At 37.5% G+C, this 21,697-nt stretch overlaps 1 protein-coding gene across 1 annotated transcript in view; it reads right to left on the bottom strand.

The window, feature by feature from the left end:
- Positions 1 to 21,697, bottom strand: part of LOC134353615 (growth arrest-specific protein 2) — a 204,231-nt gene that overhangs the window by 77,277 nt on the left and 105,257 nt on the right. Inside the window, exon 8 of the mRNA XM_063061751.1 lies at positions 5,633 to 5,768. Coding sequence (XP_062917821.1) covers positions 5,633 to 5,768 — 136 coding nt within the window. The remainder of the gene's footprint in view (positions 1 to 5,632; positions 5,769 to 21,697) is intronic.

The raw sequence follows: 21,697 nt of genomic DNA, 5'->3' as shown, positions 1-21,697 counted from the left end.
GAGTTTGTGCCTTCGAGAACATACTGGACATACCTAAATCAAAAGTCATGGGTGAACTAGGAGATTCGTATTCTGCTGAGGGCTAGATCTGTGGCATTCTGTGGTGACCCAGAATTATACAAGAAGTCCAGGAAGAACTTACAGAAGGCTATTTTAAGAGCAAAAAGACAATTTGATTGAGGATTTAGATGTAATTGAGTACTTTGAGAAGTTGGTCATGGTGAGGATCAACTCCTGTCTAAGAAAAGACCTGGATCTGCTGCAATTTACCTATTGCCATGATAGATCTACAGCAGATGCAATCTCATTGGCTTTCCATCAGCCTTGGATCACCTGGACAATAGTAATACCTATGTCAGGCTGCTGATAACTGATTATACCTCAGCATTCAACACAATCATACCCTCAGTTCTAATCAACAAGCTCCAAAATCTGGGCCTCAGTACCTTCCTCTGTAACTGGATCTTTAACTTCTTCAGTGAGAGACCACAGTCTGAGCAGATTGGAAATATCATCTCCTCCTCACTGAAAGCAAAACTGGTGAACTTCAAGGATGCACGCTTAGTCCACTGCCCTACCCTCTTTCCACACAAGACCGAGTGGCTAGGCACAGCTCAAGTGGCACGCACTAATTTGCCAATGATACAATTGTTGTTGGCAGAATTTCAGATGGTGATGAGGAGGCCTACAGGAATGAGAAAGATCAGCTGGTTGAGTATCATAACAACAATAACTCTGTACTCAACATCAGTAAGATCAAGGAATTGATTTTGGACTTCAGGAAGGGTAAGTCGAGGAAAACACTCCAGTCCTTATTGAGGGATCAGCAGTGGAAAGGATGAGCAATTTGAAGTTACTGGGCATCAACATCTTTGAAGATCTCTCCTGGGCCCAATATATTGATGCAATTACAAAGAAAGCATGGCAGCGGCTATATTTCATTAGGAGTTCGAGGAAACTTGGTATGTCACTAAAGACACAAATTTCTACAGATGCACCATGGAGAACATTCTAACTGGTTGCATCATCATCTGGTATGGAGGATCACTACAAAGGATTGAAAAAGGCTCCAGAAAGTTGTAAGTTCTGCCAGCTCCATCATGGACACTAGGTTCCCCAGCATCGAGGACATCTTTAAAAGGCAATGCCTCAAAAAGGCAGCAACCATAATTAACACCGATCACCTAGGACATGCCCTCTTCTCACTGCTACCATCAAGGAGGTGGTACATTTTAGGAACAACTTCTTTCCCTCCACCATCAGATTTCTGAATGGATAAAGAATCCACAAACACTACCACACATTTTTTTTCCCTTTCATTTTGCAATACTTACTTAATTTTATTTTTACAATTACTTCTTATTGTAACTTATACATATTGCAGTGTACTGCTGTCACAAAACACCAAATTTCACGACATATGCCAGGGAGCCTAAATATGTTTCTGTTTGCATAAAATCCATAAGTATTTCATAGTGTTTTAGACGTCTCTAATCATGCAAAAAACTAACAGTTGAACCAATTTAAAAACAAATGAGTAAAGCTTGCCTAACTAAAAAAAACACACGTTAGAGGTAAGAAGAATGGCACTGAATGAGTCATGAGAAGTTAGTAAGTTCTTTTATCTTTTGAGAGGTGGTCAATACTGTTGAGGTCAGCATTTATTGCACATTCCTGTGAGCGGATTACCCTGATGGCAGCTAAGGAACAACCAGATTATTGTGGAATTGGAGTCAGATACAGCACTTGCCGGCTAATTAGTGACCAAGTTGAGATTTTATGGTGACCTGATAGGTTCCTGGTTATCAATGTCATTAAGAATGATTGATCATCACAGATTTATTAAGTCATTTGAACTTAAATTTCATGTCTGCTGCTTCGGGATGCAAACATGGTTTAATGACGATGTTTCAAGCTTTTGTGTACTATTCTATTTAATTTTCTACATTGATGGAGAACCCACAGTAGATTGTACATAGAAGCTACCCAACCACTATGGAAATTTTGCATTTCTTGTATGTGATTGCTACAAGAATACTTACCAGGCAGTAAAGAACTTTGTAACTTTTTGAGATAATGAAAGAAGCTATTATTCTTTATGTAAGTATAAGTAAGTCTAGAAATTCAATACTCATTTCTACATGGCAATACAATAGCATTACCTACCTCCATTAAAACAATGGAAAGTTGTCAGGTTCTGGGAATTGTTACTCATTAATGACAATAGTCTTTTTATTATTGTTAGTTTGAAAATAATATTTGTATTGAGTCTCTGTGCTCATTTCAGTATTGTTTTCTTTGTGATATACACTTCTCAATTAGAAAGGTTAATGCAAAGTAATATTTAATCAAATACACATTTTTGAAACTTCCTTACTTTCATTAACAATATCACCATTATCAGTTTTCAAGGGCTGAAATTTCTTTTGGCTGCATCATCTTACAAATATTTTTTTAAAACTCTGTGATTTTAAGATTACTTGAAATTGTTTTCATATTCCCTTTTAGTTGCAGTATGAATATCTGTTCTGGCCTTTCATTGCTCTGTGTTTTTTTTCTAGCTGCCAGAGCCTGGGCTAGTTGTCTGTTTGCCTTTATATTTCTTTTATGTTTTCTATCAGTCTTATCTTATGTCTTTGTTGAGTGGAACTTTGCCTCAAAGCAACATAAATTGGTTCATTATCACATTGTTTTATTGAATCTCAAAATGGTATCACTGTACCAATTAAACATTTATCCTGTTTAGCATAGTTTGTGTTTTGTCACAAGGAAATCTTATTCATATTTAGATTTATGGCAAATATAATCTGTCCCTCTCTTTCAAGTAGTAGCTTGAGTTTGATCACAGCATGACCTTTATTAAATGGAGAGTCTACTCAATTCTGAAGAACCTTGATCAGCCTCGATCTAATGTTCAGTTTTGGTAGCACACTTTATTGATTTGGAATGTGAAGAGTACAGATTTACCAAAGTATTTTTAAGGGATTAGATTATGAAGACATTAATACTTGGTTTGGAAAGTTGGAATGATCCAGTCTAAATATTAAAGACATTTGATTAGTAGATTGAGAATAACTACTTCATTTGGCGAAAAGTCCAGAATAAAAAAACAATATTCTAAAATTAGAACTAAGCTATGCAAAAATAAAGTCAGAAAACACTCATTGTGTAATGAACATCTGGATCTCATTATTCTCAATGGCTGTGAATACTGGGTTAACCAACATTTCCAAGATTTAATTTAATACATTTTTATTAGTCAATAATACAAAGGATATGGAACAATCATAGGCAAGCGATGTTAATGAATAGTCCAGTAATGATTTAAATTGAATTGTGGAAAACACTCAAGGGCTGAATGGCCTATTCCTATATTGTATCATGAGATTTTAACACATTATGCTGGATCAATACAATAATTATATTTCTGTTCTCCAAAATTAAATGTACATTCACTAAACTAATCCACACTGAATCAGATACACATTGGACTAGTAGCCATCATTTTGTTAATGGTAGTAACTTCCAGTTATGGTAGCTCCTTTCGCTTTGGACCTCCAAAAGGAGCAAAGGTTGTAAACATATCTGAACACATAATCAAAAATGTAACTATAAGTATCAGTATTTATTACTAATTAACCAAGTTTTTGTTTTGTATTTAGTTACGCATATTATCTCCTGAATTTACTTTCAAAATCCTAAGAGATTTCAAAACTGAATATTTGGTTTCATTGCGGTAGAATTTAGTATAATTGAAGGATCAAAATTAATCTGGAGACTGTATAGTGGGATTCAATGAGAGATTCTGGAGGCAAGAACTTCAACTACCAAAATATCAGCCATGGTTGGATGAAAAAACACAAGATAACATAACACAAAAATAAAACTAGCACAAATCAAACAATAAACATAAACCCTGGCAACCCAAAAAACAATCAAATTGGTAAAACTAAAATTAATAGCAACAGAATATGAAAACAAAATTACAATAATTTGCATCACACATACATCCTTTGGTTATTTCACATTCATAGTACCTTAGCCAGTTGACTAAGGTGCTGCTCTAAGTAAAAAATGTAAGTTAAAAAAAAAATCAGAAAACTGATGTCAAAGGGTTTTAAAATTGCTAATTCTGCAGTAAATCACTTATGATGACCACTAACCAACTTTCCTAATTACATTCCATCTCTCCTTGATTTTGCATTTTTACTTTTTGGAGGTAACCCAGAAGCCAATACCACCCTATACCACAAACAATAAGCTACCTCAAGGACTACAATTAATACTTTTGTACAATGCAATGATGCTGGTAGAAAATATTCCTATAGTCCTGCTACCAGCCTTTTTAGTTTAAATTTTCAACTTCAGTAATAGAAATGATGTTTGAAGAGAAAACAGCACATAATGGCATATCTGAAAATGGTATTGAAGACAGAAACTTGTCATAAAATATCAGGAAAGGGAGCGTTTCTAGAGACAGAAAGAAGGTTACCACTTTACATAATTCCATCTTCTTGTAGAGCCAAGCATCGTTTGACATTTTCTATTTTTTTTAATTGAATTTAATTTTATAAAACAGAATTAGTTCATTCAGCAAAACTGGTACATGCCAAATTTATGCTCTACCTGAGCCTTTTTATCTTGTTTCAACAAAGCCTATCATATTCTTCTAATTATTCTTTCACATCTCATTTAATATATTCTATTTCAAATGTCCACCATATAAGATAACAATCAAGAGAGGTTGGCTTGTTACTTTAGTAGACTTGAAACTGAACTGGAATAGCTGTAACACAAGGCTGGGAGTCCTGTGGTGAGTAACTCTTCTCCTAATGCCCCAAAAGCCTGTCTACCTTCTACAAGGCTCATGGTAGCAGTGTGATGGAATACTCCCTACCTGTCTGGATGTGTGCATCTTCAAGAACACTCAAGAAGCTCTATGTCATACAGGACATAGCAGTTCACTTGATAGGAATCACATGCACTCAGTCCACCAACAATGAACAGTAGCAACAGTTTGTATCATCCATAAGATGAACTGCCACAACTCATCATGACTCCTGAGACAGCACCTTGTAAATGCCATCAGCTAAAGGACAAGGGCAGCAAAAATATATGCATCTGGAGGTTGCCCTCCAAGACACAGACCACCCTGACTTAGAAATATAATTGCCATTTCTTCATCGTTGCTGGGTGAAAATTCTGGAACTCCCTCCCTAACAGAATTATGGATATACCCACATTTCAAGGGCTGCAGTAGTTCAAGACAACTCGTCCCACCTTCTCAATGCAATTAGGATTGAGCAATTAAATAGTGACTCAGCCCGCAAAGCGCTATTTAGTCAGTATTGGACATAGGTAAAATCTCTGGTCTTGGAGAGTCAATGATGTGAAGCTACTATCCAAGGATTATGATTGAACACTTCTAAGTCAAATCACCACAAAATTAAAATCAAATAACTTCAAACCTAATTCCACAGCCTGCTAATGATTGTGATGTGTTACCTTTGAACACCATGATCATCATCCACATTAGAAAGGATGTCTTTCAAGAGATTAATAACAGATTAATAGGGAAGACTTATCTACCTACATGTTACTTTGGGTAACAGTTTTACTTTGTTTTACTTACTGCATCATCAAGCAACTTCCCCGCACTCTTCTTTCCAGATTTAGTTGGAGATGGAGATGGGGATGGTGTAGAATGTGACTCTTCCTGCTCAATTTCTTTTTCTAGTTTGACCAGCCCTGATGGTTCTACTCCAAACCTGAATTTCAAATGAAAACAATTCATGTCATCTGCTACTAAAAGAATTGAAATATACAAATTTAAACTTCCACTTTCAAGAAAGGTAGCTCAGTCTTAATTTGATTATATGGATTGGTACGGTGTCTGTGCTGTAGCATATGATTTTAATTTAATTGGTTCTATTCATCTGGAATGCTTGCCAAAATTTACATTAACTTTGAAACCTCGGTGATATTGACATGATAGACATTCCTCAGGGATGGAAGCAATTATAAAAAAAATGTATAAGCTGGGGAAAGAAATGGTTTGCGAGTTTTAAACCTCGATGTCAGATTAATGGTGATTATACCAAAGCTTTTTAAATGAAAGGTTGAAGAAGGTTATAATCTCATGGTTGAAACAATATTGGACTATATAATGACAATGCAGCAGTGACCTCAGTTCACAGTCAGAAAAATAATGCATGTCATCTTTTAGCTATAGGCTGATAATAATCTGTTAGCAGTTGTAGGATTATCCTGCACATAAGCTGTTCCTGTTTGAAAAATCTCAAACTCTGGATAAAGAAAGTGGCTTGTACTTATGAAATCTGTTTGGAAATTAGCTGCACTTTAGGTTGATTAAGGCCATTTAAAGAAAGTAATAAAATATAGCTCCATATACTCAGCACAGTGGTTCTGTGATAGATCTTGAGAATAGGAAGGGAAATGATAAAGAAGAATGGATATTGATGGAGTTTCCTCCCAATCCTCATTCCATTTTTTTGTACTTTTTTTAATGGTACCCTCCAGCAATCCCTTTAAGAACTGGTGGTTAAGTAGCTTAAGAAACACGTTTTCCTGTTTGGTGCCTGAAAAAAAAGGCACTCTGCCAATAAATTCCCTGGCCAATCTGCTTTTGTTGAGTTTTGAGAATGATGGGAGAAACACCTGTCACTCCCTTTGATATGGCACTGGAACAGTTTACATATTAACTCTGCTGGATTAAGAAATATTAAGTGTAATAAATATAGCGGTTTTTTACAAATACTGTCATAAAGTTGTTGAGTGGATGTAAAATACCAGGAAATATGTTGTTGCTCTCATTTATATAGCAATTTATTGCACTTCTTAATTATCACTTTCCTAGTTCAAACAACTGATATATACACCCATTACTGAAATGAAATTTAACATATGTCTGGTGCCTCATTCCATTATTGAATGCAAACCAAAATGGATTTGACATATGGCATTGATTCAACCATTTCAATGTGCATTATACTTTCACTGAAGCTGAAGTACAGAGTGGATATTCTCTTTCTATCCATTAAAGCAGCAGTCCGATAGTGGCTCCGCAGCACTATACACTTAGTTCACCATTTCAGTTACAGTAGAGTGGAGCCAATCTTTGTAGAAAGGAAAAATGGAAAAAGAAAAACAGCAGATTTGTAAGTGATCTGCCATTTTGTGCTGATATATTCATGATCACTCATACTATATGCATCAAAAAAAGCAAATGAATGGAGCCTTTTGACATTCCATGATAAATTAAGCAAAACATAATTGAACATGCAAAAAACACTGTAATTATCATACAAAACATATGAAGAGCACATTGTAGGACCATCTTTTATGCTGTTTGTAATCAAACAACAAACATGTGAAGTTATTTTCAATAGAGCAGATTCTGTTCATTGCTGTCTAGTTTAGATAAATCATTGAAATCGACACATTTAATAGGAACAAAGAATCAGATATAGTCCATTCAACCCCTTATACCTATTCCACCATTTATCTTCTAAGCCGATCTGTATCCAAGTCCACCAATTCGCTCCAGCTTCTTGTTTCATTATATCCTCAGCTATCAAAAATAATGTCCTCAGATTTAAAATTATAAATTAAAATCTTGCATGTACGCTTATAGGTCAGCATTATGAATTTTTATCATCCTACTTCATTATTCCCCTTCAAAATCCCTAAAGCATTAATCAAGTGGAAAAAAATATTATTGTAGTTAAGCTAATAATCCAGAGGCTAAACTAATGAACTGGAATCTTGAATCTCACTACAACAGAAAAGGATTGGAAGTTCAATTAAATTAATTTTTGTTTAATAACCCAATGATGGCAATTAAACAAATGCATTTTCATAAAAGTACAGTTTTTTTTTCTTAAATGAATTTTTTTTCATCCTTATCAGTACAGGCTACAGATGATTTGAGACCCATAGAAATGCAGTGTCCCATAGCTGCTCCCTGCAGTGACCAAACAAGTTTCAATTGGTTAAAGAGAAACTGGGTTGACTAATAAATGAAGATACAGATACTGCAAATCTGAATTTGAAAAAACTAAGAAAACTAACTCAGGTAGCATCCATGAAAAATGAAATATGCTCTTTGACACATTGAGTAAGAAATGCTGACACAAGAAACAGCCCCATAATTTAATCTAAAAGTCTTGTGAACCTATTCTGTCATGCTTACAATGTACACTATGATGCAGAGTCTAGAATCTGAACATCTATGTAGTATTTGGTATTCTCTTGTTAAAAAGGCTAGTACTTTAGAGCTTTTCTTCTTTAATATATTACCTGACTTACACACTTTACTGATCTAAGAAAGTAGACTCTTAAAACTCTTGAGATCTGCATCATTCTTACCTTATTAATGTTTTAAAATTATTTAGATCGATATTATTTTGGTCTAAAGTTAAGGATTAGATACTTATCTACATTAAAATCCATTGTCATTGTTTTGCCCAATCACTTCACATATCAACAAATTCATGCAATCTTATTCATTTATCTACATTAATATAGTGAATAATTGATTCTCATGGACAATAAAGGCCATTTCCAATTTGATTACAAAGACAATTTCACTAATTGGTAACACACATAAAAGTTCCTGGTGAACGCAGCAGGCCAGGCAGCATCCTGTCTTTTCCTATCACTTGGGATCTCCCCCTCCCCCTCCCACTTTCAAATCTCTTACTAGATCTTCTTTCAGTTAGTCCTGGCGAAGGGTCTCGGCCTGAAACGTCAACTGTACCTCTTCCTAGAGATGCTGCCTGGCCTGCTGCGTTCACCAGCAACTTTTATGTGTGTTGCTTGAAATTCCAGCATCTGCAGATTTCCTCATGTTTGCGTTCACTAATTGGTCTTCATGTCTAACCAGGTCAATTCTATGACCTTTAGTTATAATTAGTTGATTCTTAAGGAGATGTTATTGAAGAGCTACACATATTTCTGTCAACATTCCCCTGTCAATATTACTTTCCCAATAAGCTTGATTATGTCTGTTAAATATACTATTCAAATAACTTTATTGTGAATTAACAGCAATACTTAAACATAAATATAGCTTGGTTAATGGCCGATTAAAAGTAGCTTGTTGATTTAACTGAAGTTGCATGTCAAGATCAACTCACATGTCACTAAGATTTGAATCAATGATTTCTTGGCAGTAACATAAAAATAACACAGACCTAAAGTGTGCTCAGCAGAGACCTACTTGCGGTTTTAAATCTGAATAGAGTTTTTATTTTCTTGAAAAACTTCATTCTCATCCTATGAAAATATTCAAAATCCAATGTAAATTGTGTAGCTTATTTGGGCCATAAGAAGGCTTTGTTGTTAAGCAATTCTGTAGTACCAGTCTCAGATCAGTAGCACAATTTAACTAAAACCCAAGTTATTGTTCCTTTAAGTGAGGCTCAAGTGCTGAATGTTAGCTTGTCTTTCCTCCCTCCTGGTAAAACAGTGCAATTCTGTGCTACAAATAGTAAATCTCATTTTCAACATATTTTCAGGCATATACAAAGTGAAAATGTAACAGAGAAGTGATATAAAGAAACATGATTAGGAAATACATTGGATACCTTTGTTGATTTGTTAATTCTACTTTTCAGTCATTCTCTCCCGAATACAACACAATCTATCCAAGAAATGAGTTTATGCTAAACCATGTATCTGAAGCATAAGATGTATGTCTTTAAACTTCCAATCAGAGGTTGAATACAAGCAGATGTTTGGTGTTGTCTGACCTCTGAATGTGAATATAAGCGGGGGATTAGATTTTTCAATCAACTTATCTGCGATGGGAAAGCTGTACAAACAGGAAAGAAAAAGACAAGAACAATAGTGCAACTCTCAATACTGCACATTTGGGCTGAAGTGGAAAGTAATGTTTTTTAAATTAGTGTAATATGGAGATGTGTTAATACTCACTGAATATAAAATGCAGGTTTGAGAAATTTTTGTCATAGCTATTGATTCACATCAAAGGTATGTACAGCAACTGCTAGAAAATGACAAAAAGGTTTAGCTTGGCTCATCATAAATGGTAGTCAGGGTAACAAGTAAATAGGAATGAAACAATAACTAGTTTAAATCATATTGGTCCACATGTATTTCATTCCTGCATAAATGAAATTCTAGCTGCTTTCTTTGGCGAATAGCTCATGTGGCCTGTTTAATGAAAAGTCAGCCAGTATTACCATGATTGCTTAAACTGGATATATTCCTTTCCTGTGTGTCTGGAGGGGCTGACATGCTGTAAATCTTTTTATTCTCATTGGACTTCTTTCTGTACCTGGCTTCACACTCACTCATTACACAAACAGTCTGCTTCTGTGCAGGAGCCTGCTTAACATCACTTTTTATGATTTAATTAAGCTAACAATTTTTCATTGTTTCCTGTTCAGAAAAAAAATCTAAACAAATAATTGGTATGAATAAAACTTAAAGATACCTTGCAATTTTTAACTCTAATCACTGAATGCAGAAAAATCAACACAAGGAAAGGCATAATACAGGTAAGGCAAACAAGAGAAAATCTGCAGATACTGGAAATCCGATCAACACACACAAAATGCTGGAGGAACTCAGCAGGCCATGCAGCATCTATGGAAAAAAGTACAGTCAATTTTTCGTGTACTTTTCCCCCACAAATGCTGCCTGGCCTGCTGAGCTCCTCCAGCATTTTGTGTGTGTTGTTTATATAGGTATGGCACCAGCAATACACAGACTGCAAATAAAAAATTAACTGTTTTGTTGGAAAGTGATAAAAAAAGGTATTTTCAATGTAATAAACTAAGCATTAATTGTCTACAGAACTGTTAGGAGGCGGGCAAAGTTAAGATGGCGCTAAACAGCGACTCCTTTGCTTGCATCTTCAGAAACAGCTCTATTTCCATCTTTAATATCTTTATTTTTCCCTTTCAGCGTTCTTTTGAAGACCCTGACCTGGAGTTATATGCTGACTTTGGTTCTTTGCGGGAATGGGACCCGCTCTGGGGGTTCCATAACTGGCGGTTGTTCGGTATGCCCAGGGTTTGGCCTGAGAGTCCAGCTCGAATTTGGAAGCCTAAGATCTCAGGGGTCTGGAGATGAGCGGATTGAAGGTCGGTGTCATGGCAGGAGACTCATGTGTCATCGGGGGAGTCAGGATATCTGTTGTGGGCCCAAAGACCTGAGACCTTTGCGATCTTCGGGCACAGAGCTCAGAAAAAGTGACGTAACGGAATTTTAACATCGTAAACCAATGACTTGTTCACCCGCTCTCCGGTGAAAAACGGAGACACCTCCTTCTCCCTTATTAGGGAGAGAGAGAATCAGCAGTATGTCATATGCCGGATGAAATGCGAAGTCTTTGGGGTAACTGCAAGTCTGTGTCTTTGCTATTACTTTGCTTATGCTGACTTGCCCGGTGGTGGTACCCATGCTTGCTTTTTTTAGCTGGTGGGGGGAGGGCAGATCGTTGCTCGCTGCTGTTTACATACAGGAGAGAGGGGAGCTGGAGGGGGACTTTGGGGTTCTTATGTTTATCTGTCATTCATTCTTTTGAGGCTGTTCCCTGTTTTTGTGGATGTTTGCAAAGATAAAGCATTGCAGGATTGAAGCACCTTCAATTACTCCAAAAGACTGAGGTTTGGTAAAATACTGAAAGGCTTTTATTCGCTGTACAATACGACCTCCACAGTGAGTGTCTGCCCCCGGACTGAGGGGGAGGGGCAAGGCGAACACCTTTATACAGGACTCTGTGGGAGGAGCCACAGAGGCAGTCAGCAGAGGGGTGTGACCAGACAGGTAACCCAGTTACAACATATATACATGGTTTACCACAAGGATGTTTATTGTTTACATTTCTCTGACATTAAATTGGACCTTTGAACCTTTGTTATTGAACTGCTAAAGATGAAGTACTTACATTGCAAAGGCTCTTCAATGCCCTTTTAGTTCATACCATCCATAGTGAGAAGGACCAACTAAAATAATCACTCACATTTCTGTAGCTATGTACAAACCACCTCTAAACTCCACTGCATTTAAGTTACTCATCCAGGCCACTCCAACAGCACCTTCCAAAGGACAGCAGGCACATGGAAATATCATCACATGCAGATTACCCTCCAAGCTGCACACCAACCAGACAAGGAAATACAGTGGATTCCGATTAATTGGGACACATTGGGACCAGTACATTATGGTCCAATTAAGCAGCTGCCCCAATTAGCCAAAGTTTCATAGAAATAGTTTTTAAAAAGTATTAAAAAGACAAACTACCATTAATTGAGTAACAAATTATGTATTTAAATGAAGTACAGAACAAATTAGTACACTACCGATACCTCTACAGTATTATAAAACTGTGTATTAGTTCCTAATAATTATCAGTGTAGGAACTCATCCAGTGTATGGTGCTGTGTTCTTTCAACTGACTGTAAATTAACAAATCAGAGCAGGCACCTAGTCCAGATAATGGACTGCCTTCATACAATGCTTTCAATGACTGCTTCCTCCATTGTTACATTCAAGATGATTTTTCATAGTTCCTTACTTGCTGAAGTAGTGAAGTTGCTTCATTTTCACTCATGGCTGTTTTTGGCATCTCCAAGCCTGAATGCTTGAAATTGCAGTGAGCAATCAGTTCTGAATTGTCTTGCTGTTAATTTCTCACCAGCTATCAGTGATAAAAATCACTGCTTTTTGAACACAAACACATGCAACTCATGCTATTTAAAAACAGTTTGCATAAAGCATGGTGTAGTGTCTAATGACCACACAAGTACACACAATTGACACTAGTTAGAAACTGTTTGACAGCAGTCTCTCGTCCCAATTAAGTGGTATAGAGTCCCAAATAAATAAATCCTGGCTATTCTCTTGATGAATTGTTCTTCTTTAAGATTTATCCTAAATAAGCAGCTGATTAACCGATAGCACAATTAACCAGAATCCACTGTATATTGCTGATTCATGACTACTGCTGTGTTTAAGATACTGAAACTCCTTGTTCAACAACACTGCAGAGGTATCTTCACCAGACAGGTGGCAACAGTTGGTGAAGATTGCTTACCACCTCTCTCAAGTAAAATAAGGGTTGACCATAAATGGTAATTTTGTCAGCAATGCCCAGATTAATTTCTTGCCACTCTTGATATATCAGTCTTATCTTTCTATCCCTTGTGCAATTATTCTTATTCTACAGGTTGTTGATACTTTCCCTATGAAAATGAAAAGAGAGGCAGCAACAACCAAAGCCCGATCTGCCACCTGGAACTACCTGTCCTGAATGCGGAAGAACTTTCAGAGCCAAGGTTGGACTCATAAGCCACTTGAGAGCCCATAAGTAGATCAACAGAACGAAGACCATCATCCTCGACCTCGAGGGATAGCCACGACAATACTTTCCCTAATTCAGTACTCCTTTGAATTACACCTATAAAAGCAAAATTCTTGACACCAGGCTACTGCACGCACTGTCATTAGCTCTACCAATATTTCGTCCTGGATTTCAATGAATAAGAACTCGATGAAAGAGAAAAGGTGTTCCTATGTATCCATGCATTAATCAACACAATATTTACAACCTGGGAATTGCTTTATTTTCAAAGCAGTTAATGTTCCAACAAAAAAATATTGCATTAGGAAAAGGACTGTAAATCAAGAAGGGACATCCATAGAAGTTTCAAAGTAAGAACTCTGTATATGATTCTGTACTCATGAAATTCAGTCCAGAAAACCACAACACTTAAAAATACCTCAGCGAATTAAACCCTAATAATGGACTAGTAAATAAACATAATAAAAACAATCATATTTATTTCAGTTAATTACTAAGTAAAACATACAAAATCCTAAGGAGTCTTAACAGGTGAAAGGGTTCTCTTGTGAGGGAATCTCGGACCGATGGTCATTATCTAAAATTTGGTCATGGCACAGTTCATTTTATTTTTATGGGCTTGAGTTTTTTTTAAACTTTCTTCTCCAAAGGCTGGTAGAAGCAGCATCTTCTTTAAGGTGGATTCTTAATAAGGAGGCAAAAAGTTACTGAGATTAGACATAAACTCTAAATAGAGGTTGCAGTCAGATTAGCCAAGATCTTAAGATGGCAGAGTGGTCTACTCCCTAATCTTAACGGTGCCTTTGCATGTTAAGGAGGTGATGAGGGAAAGTTAACACTGGTGTTCAGATGATCATTATGCTGATGAATCCAGATTGTTGATGGTGAGCAGTCTTCCCATGGCTGTTTCAGGATGGCGAATGAAAGAGGCCTAAAGGTGTCAATGGACATCTAGGTCGCTTTCTTTGTCATCTGATGAAGATCCATATTGCAAAGACAGCATCTTCCATCATGTGGCCATAACAAATGTTGCATTCCATTTTAGAATAGTTGTCTTTGAAATTAGCTTTCTCCTTCTGGTTGTCACAAAATGACCCCAGAAACATTCTGCTTTAGAGATGGTGGCAGTGTTCTGTCGATAGCTTCTTGTTCCTCATTTGACCTCCATTGCACAAGCTCCAACAAATTTGCATTTGTGAGCTTTTCCCAAGCAAAGTTAGTAACTCTTGCAGGTCATCCTGATCTACTGTACCTCATCAGACCCAACCTGCCAACTTGCCACCATTCTCCTGGAAAGGTTTTAAGTTCATAAACCCATGGGAATCATACACACCATCTGGCTATACTTTCTTCCATATTCATTGTTGCATATTTTACGTCATCCTTAAAGGCACTGATGTCATCTGCGGCTATCTTGATATTTCACTTCTTCCAAATTTCCCAAATGGCATGTTTGTCACTACAACTCAACTCCAAAATGACATACTACATTATGTGCTAAGGATTATAAGCCTTCAACATAGCAACAGAACACTGATCTATGCATTGATACAATGAAGAGGTATAAAGGGGCAAGAATGTTACCTAGATATTGTCCGGTAGGTTTTAAGTCCAGAGTCTTTATCAACAATGAACAACACTCTGTTGTATAGGACATCAATATAATTTGACGAAATGGGAGGGTAATTGTGTGGTACAAACTCACAAGAATGTTATCAACATCTAGATTTTGGTGTTCGATAGCTGCACAACTGGATATACCCTTAAAGCCCTCAAGCTAATTTAGAGGTAGAAAAATGTGCGGCAATTTCAGCACCCTTGTCATTTGAAGCAGTTTAATCTTTCCTCAAGATTTGTATTTATGCAGGCTTCTATTCGAAAGAATCCTGTGCCATTAATTTATTTAGAAAAGTAGCCATCTTTCTGCTTCAACGTTTTTAGAAATTGTTCTATCACCATTTGCCCTTGCTGCCAACTCTGCAGAAGATTTATCACTAAATGTTCTTTCAAGTCTCACTTTTTCTGTAGAGAAACTACCAGTGATGCTGATCTCCTAATTTCATGTTGAATCCTCTTTTTTTTCCTTTTCACTATAATACCTCTGTGCTTTAAAACACATAATGAACTTCCAGGGTAATATTCTCATGCAACTAAGAGTTTACTTGTAATCGATTACTGAAGAGATACTGTATGTACTTCCACTGTACCCAATGGAGTTCTATTTTCATAGATGCAGTACATTTCAAAAGTATTTAGTATGAATACACTACTTGGTTCCAAAAAGAGTTTATGTGAAATAGAATCTATTATGCCTAGTAGTGTAATCTACAAGTTAAAGGTGTTTTATCAATATATCATAGCTGTCCACCTAATTGATAGAAATCTTGACACAGCTGCACAGTGTCTTCATTTGCTGTCTATTACATATAACAGCAGACTGGAAGCTCTTACAACTTTTATAGAACACACTAGAAATAGGTTACAAACTAACGATTGTTTAATCATTCTTATAAGCTGTAGCTACTGATTATCCCTCATTCTCTCTAAGTGAACTTGTTTGAAGTAATAAGCAATAAGGCGACAGGAATTATTATTTCCGAGAGTACTCGTGGAGAGTGTTGTGGATGCCAGTAGCTGGGTTATGATCATCCAAACTTTTCTTCATTGAGTTGGTTTAAATGTAGTGTGATTCTGTCAGTTTTAAAAAGCTGGGTAAATATTCCCTTCAGCAGCTCCCTCCATTTCAAAATCCGCAGGGTTCTTTCAAGTCCTTGAAAGCTAATCCTGACTCTCATGCCAAAATCACAGTGAGGCCAGTGCCAAGAAAAGATGCAGAGTGAGATGTGCTTTGTACCCTGATCTTCGCTATTACATTGACAGGATCACTTTGAATGACTAATGTGAGAATGTGACCAGCCTAGGTAGTTCAGTGATATCTGCAAACCCATCAAGTGCAGTTATAACATTGTCAGAACAGAACTCCAATACAACACGTGGATTAAAGAAAATACACAGGCTCAAACCATATTAAAAAAAACTCATCCCAATAATCAGAAATAGGAAAAATACAAGGATTGTTCATTCTACCAAAAAAACTCATAAATCAAGGATAGTAGATTAGATTAGATTAGATTATGAGGACACGCAGTCCTCTTTTATTGTCATTTAGTAATGCATGCATTAAGAAATGATAACAGTTTTTCCAGAATTATATCACAGAAACACATGACAAACTGACTTAAAAACTGACAAAAACCACATAATTATAACATATAGTTACAACAGTGCAAAGCAATATCATAATTTGATAAGAACAGACCATGGGCACGGTAAAACTCTCAAAGTCTCTCGAAAGTCCCATCATCTCACGCAGACGGTGAACCTCCAGTGCCACAAACTTGCCGATGCAGCATCCTGGAAGCATCCGACCACAGTCCGACTCCAAGTATGTCCGAAAACTCCGAGCCTCCAACCAGCTCTCCAACACCGAGCACCGCGCACCATCTCTGCCGAGCGCTTCGACCCCGGTCCAGGCAATAAGCAAAGCCGAGGATTTGGGGCCTTCCCCTCCGGAGATTCTCGATCGCACAGTAGCGGCAGCAACGAAGTGGGCATTTCAGAGGTTTCTCCAGGTGTTCCTCCATGCTTCTCACGTCTGTCTCCATCAAATCAGGATTGTGCACAGCCCCCTCGTTAACACATAATCGATATCATTCGGAACGGCCGCACCCGCGGCCCCTAATATTCCCCTAAGATTAATAGTGCATTGCAAAGATTCCTAAATCTAATGTTTGTAAATTGAGACTTATCAATACATAGCTTAGGCTCAACCAGGACATACTTCTAATCAAATGCCTTTTCTGTTCATGCATCAGTAGTAGGAAAAATCATTTTTTTTTGGTTCCTCACTTGCAAACTACAGCCAATACAGAAACAACAATGCACATTTATTTTGAAATCAGAACACAGCCAACTATTACTTTATTTGTGTCTTTCAGCCTAATGGTGGAGATATTCATTTGAACTATCAGAAAAGTAAACACTTTTATATCAAGCAATTCACTACCATTTTGTTTACCAGAAAGGATCACTTTGAAAGGGGACAGCTGACTGGATTACATACAGTACAAACACCTTAATGACAACAAGCATGGAGCCCAATATCAACAGTAAAGTACACAGATTGAGAAGGATTCAGTTTCATTAATATACAAGTAACCATAGAGCATTGCAACAGAATAATTAAAGATGTCTAAGTTTTGTCTATGAAATTTATGAAATGACAATTCATATTGCTGTAAACAGAAGAGATGAATCCCTGCTCTGGTTTTTTTTTTAAACTGGATATTGACATCAGCAAAAGACAGCCTTTTCAGAAAGAATGGAAAATGAACATCCTTATCCGCCACCTCCTATCCAGAGGAACACACTACAGTGGATTCCAGTTAATTGGACCAGCACATTTTGGGCCAGTTAAGTAGCTGCCCCAATTAGCTGAAGTTTCATTAAAACTGTTAAAAAGGTATTAAAAAAAGACAAACTGAGTAACAGATTATGTATTTAAAGGAAATACAGAACAAATTAGAACACTATCAGTACTACTGCAGTACCATAAAACTGTGTATTAGTTTCTAATAATTATCAACAGAGAAATTCATCAGGGTTGCATTCTTTTGACTGTTAGTGAACAAAATCAGCGCAGACACCTAGTCGAGATAATGGACTGTCTTCATACAATTCTGTCAACAATTGTATCCTCCAGATCTTCATTTTCATTGTAACATTCAACATGATTGTTGATACCCTCAAGTTTTCCATAGCTCCAAACCTGCTGAAGTAGTGAAATTGTTTCATTTTCAATCATGGCCATTTCTGCATCTCCAAGCCTGAATGCTTGAAACTACAGTAAGCAAAACAGTGCTGAATTGTCTTACTGCTTTTTTCTTAACAACTATCATTAACAAAAATCATTCTGTTTTGATGCAACTCATTTAAAAACTGTGCACTCGAAGCATGATGTTGTGTCTAACAGCCAAGAAAGTGCATGCGACTGACGCTAATTAGAAATTGTTCTTCAACAGTTTCCTGCCCCAATTAAGCAGCATAGTGTCACAAATAAACAAAAGGAATCCTGGCTATTTTCTTAAGTAGTTATTGTTCTTTGAGTTCTCACAAATAAGTAGCTGCCCCAATTAACCAAGGCTCAATTAACCAGAATCACTGTATTTGCATTGGATAAAAGCATTTTCACTGTCTAGATAGACTGTGGATTTGCAATCCATAGGCCTGGAAATTTTTCAGCAAAATCTGCATTTTTACAAAGGCTTGCAGTTTGAAGAGATGAATCTTGTACCTGGATATACTACAAGTCAGAAGTGTGGCTTTGGCAGTGGTAAAAGGTTGAGGGGGGACAGGAGGGAGGAAAAGGGGCTGTAACGCAATCAGGAGTCCGATGTATCCCATGAGACACCAAAATCAATAGGTCTTATGATTTATTTGCACCTCAAAAATATACTGAAATTCTTCAGATATTCATTATCTCAATATCCTTGGGCACAATTACTGAACACACATCTTGACCTGTCCACCAAATCGAAGTTCAAAATAAATTTATTATCAAAGTACATATATGCCACCATATACAATCCTGAGATTCATTTTCTTGCAGGCATACTCAATAAATCCATAATGGAATAATAGCCATAATAGAATTAATGAAAGACTGCACCAACTGCAATGACAACAAACTGTGCAAATACAAAAAGAAAGAATTATAATAAATAAATAAGCAATGAATATCGAAAACATGAAATGAAGAGTCCTTGAAAGTGAGTTCATAGGTTGTGTGAACTGTTCAGCAACGGGACAAGTGAAATTATCCCCTTTGGTTCAACAGCCTGATGGATAGATAGATAGATATACTTTATTAATCCCCAGGGAAATTTGGATGATGGGTAATAACTGTTCCTGAACCTGGTGGTGTGAGTCCTGAGGCTCCTGGATCTTCTTCCTGATGATAGCAGCAAGAAGGGAGCATGGCTTGGATGGTGGGGATCCCTGATGATGGGTGCTGCTTTCCTACAACAACATTCTGTGTAGATGTGTTCAATGGTGGGGATGGACTGGGCCGTATCCACTATTTTTTGTAGGATTTTCCATTCAAGGGCATTGGTGTTTCCATACCAGGATGTGAAGCAGCCAGTCAATATACTCTCCACCACACATCTATTGAAGTTTGTCAAAGTTTTAGATGTCATGCTGAATCTTCACAAACTCAGAAGAAAGTAGAGGTGCTCCCATGCTTTCTTCATAATTGCGCTTACATGCTGGGCCCAGGACATCTTCTGAAATGATAACACTCAGGAATTTAAAGTTGTTGACCCTCTCCACCTCTGATCCTCCAATGAAGACTGGCTCATGGACCTCTGGTTTCCTCCTCCTGAAGTCAACAATCAGCTCTTTGGTCTTGCTGACACTGATTAAGAGGTTATTGCTCAGCCAGATTTTCAATCTTCCTCCTATATGCTTATTTGTCACCACCTTTGATTTGGGTTACAACAGTGGCATCATCAGCAAACTTAAGTATGCCACACAGTCATAAGTGTAAAGCGAGTAGAGCAGGGGGCTAAGCACACACCTTTGTGGTGCACCTGTGCTGATGGAGATTGTAGTGGAAATGTTCTTGCCAATCTGAACTGACTGGGATCAGCAAGTAAGGAAATCGAGGTTCCAGTTGTACAGGGAGGTATTGAGGCTAAGATCTTGAAGCTTGTTGATTAGTTTTCAGGAGATGATGGTATTGAATGCTGAGCTGCAGATAAAGAGCATTCTTGATGCATGCATCTTTGCTGTCCAGATGTTCCAGGGTTGAGTGGAGAGCCAACGAGATGGGATCTACTGTGGACCTGTTGCGCCAGTAGGCAAATGTGAGCGGATCCAATCAGCCTCAAATATTCAATTTCTCACTTCACATATGTTTTTTTTGCTACATTGGTGTCTTTTTTTTCCAGGTACATCACTTTATAATGTTGTCTGTTGTTATCATCCACTTTCAAATATAGTACTGCTTCAGATACTGTTTACACCTGAACAGGAACTTCTGACAAGCCTGCTGAAAATGCTGTCTACATTGTAACATGTTAGACCTTGGCAGATGATGAGGTGAAACTAGGTGTGGGATAGTGAAGGAGGATAGGTGAAGTGGACAGAGACCAGACGCAGACTGAGAGACCGTTTCACTGAACACCAATGCTCTGTCCGCCAGAGAAAGCAAGATCTCCCAGCGGCCACACATTTTAATCCCACGTCCCATTCCCATTCTGATATGTCTATCCACGGCCTCCTCTACTGTCAAGATGAAGCCACACTCAGCTTGGAGGATCAACACCTTATATTCCGTCTGGGTAGCCTCCAACCTGATGGCATGAACATTGACTTCTCTAACTTCCGTTAATGCCCCTCCTCCCCTTCACACCCCATCCCTTATTTATTTATTTTATATATTTTCATTTTTTCTCTCTCTCTCTTTTCTCCCTCTGTCCTTCTCACTATAACTCCTTGCCTGCTCTCCACCCTCCGGGCTCTCCTCCCCCCTTCTCTTTCTCCCCAGGCTTCCCATCCCATGATCCTCTCCCTTCTCCAGCTCTTAGATCCACCCCTCCCCTCCTGTCTTCTCCTATCATTTCAGATCTCCCCCTTCCCCTCCCACTTTCAAATCTCTTACAATCTTTTCTTTCAGTTAGTCCTGACGAAGGGTCCCGGCCCGAAACGTCGACTGTACCTCTTCATATAAATGCTGCCTGGCCTGCTGCGTTCACCAGCATTTTTTGTGTGTGTTGCTTGAATTTCCAGCATCTGCAGATTTCCTCGTGTCTGCGTTTTTAAGACCTATAGTTAAGGTTTCTGTGTCAAAAATGCTCTCCCACTGATATTCCTTCCTTCAACTACATTTCCAAAGATTTGATCTAGTACTACCTCTTCTCTAGAAAAATTATCGACATCAATAGCTCAAAAAGACCTTGCAAATGCACAATAACAATTCAGTCCCCCTCCAAGGCTTTTACACTAGGGTGATCTCTATTGATACTCAAGAAGATGAAAGCCCTACTATTGTTAGACTACTACTTTTACACTTCTCTGCGACCTCCTTACATGCCAGCTTCTTTCTCTCCTGACTATTGTGCAAATCCATTGCTACTTATACTTGAAAGTTATATCTAAATACTTATTTTACACTGTTCTCCTGACCGTGCACTATGATATACCTTGGTGCCTTAAACCAGATGATACGCAATGAATGGAAGGAAGGTCAGATAAGCTCTGAAGAGGAAAGCATATTTAATT

The sequence above is a fragment of the Mobula hypostoma genome, chromosome 11, assembly GCF_963921235.1.
Source record: "Mobula hypostoma chromosome 11, sMobHyp1.1, whole genome shotgun sequence".
NCBI lineage: Eukaryota > Metazoa > Chordata > Chondrichthyes > Myliobatiformes > Myliobatidae > Mobula > Mobula hypostoma.
Note: the sequence above shows the minus strand (reverse complement) of the source record. Positions and strands in the feature narration are given on the sequence as shown.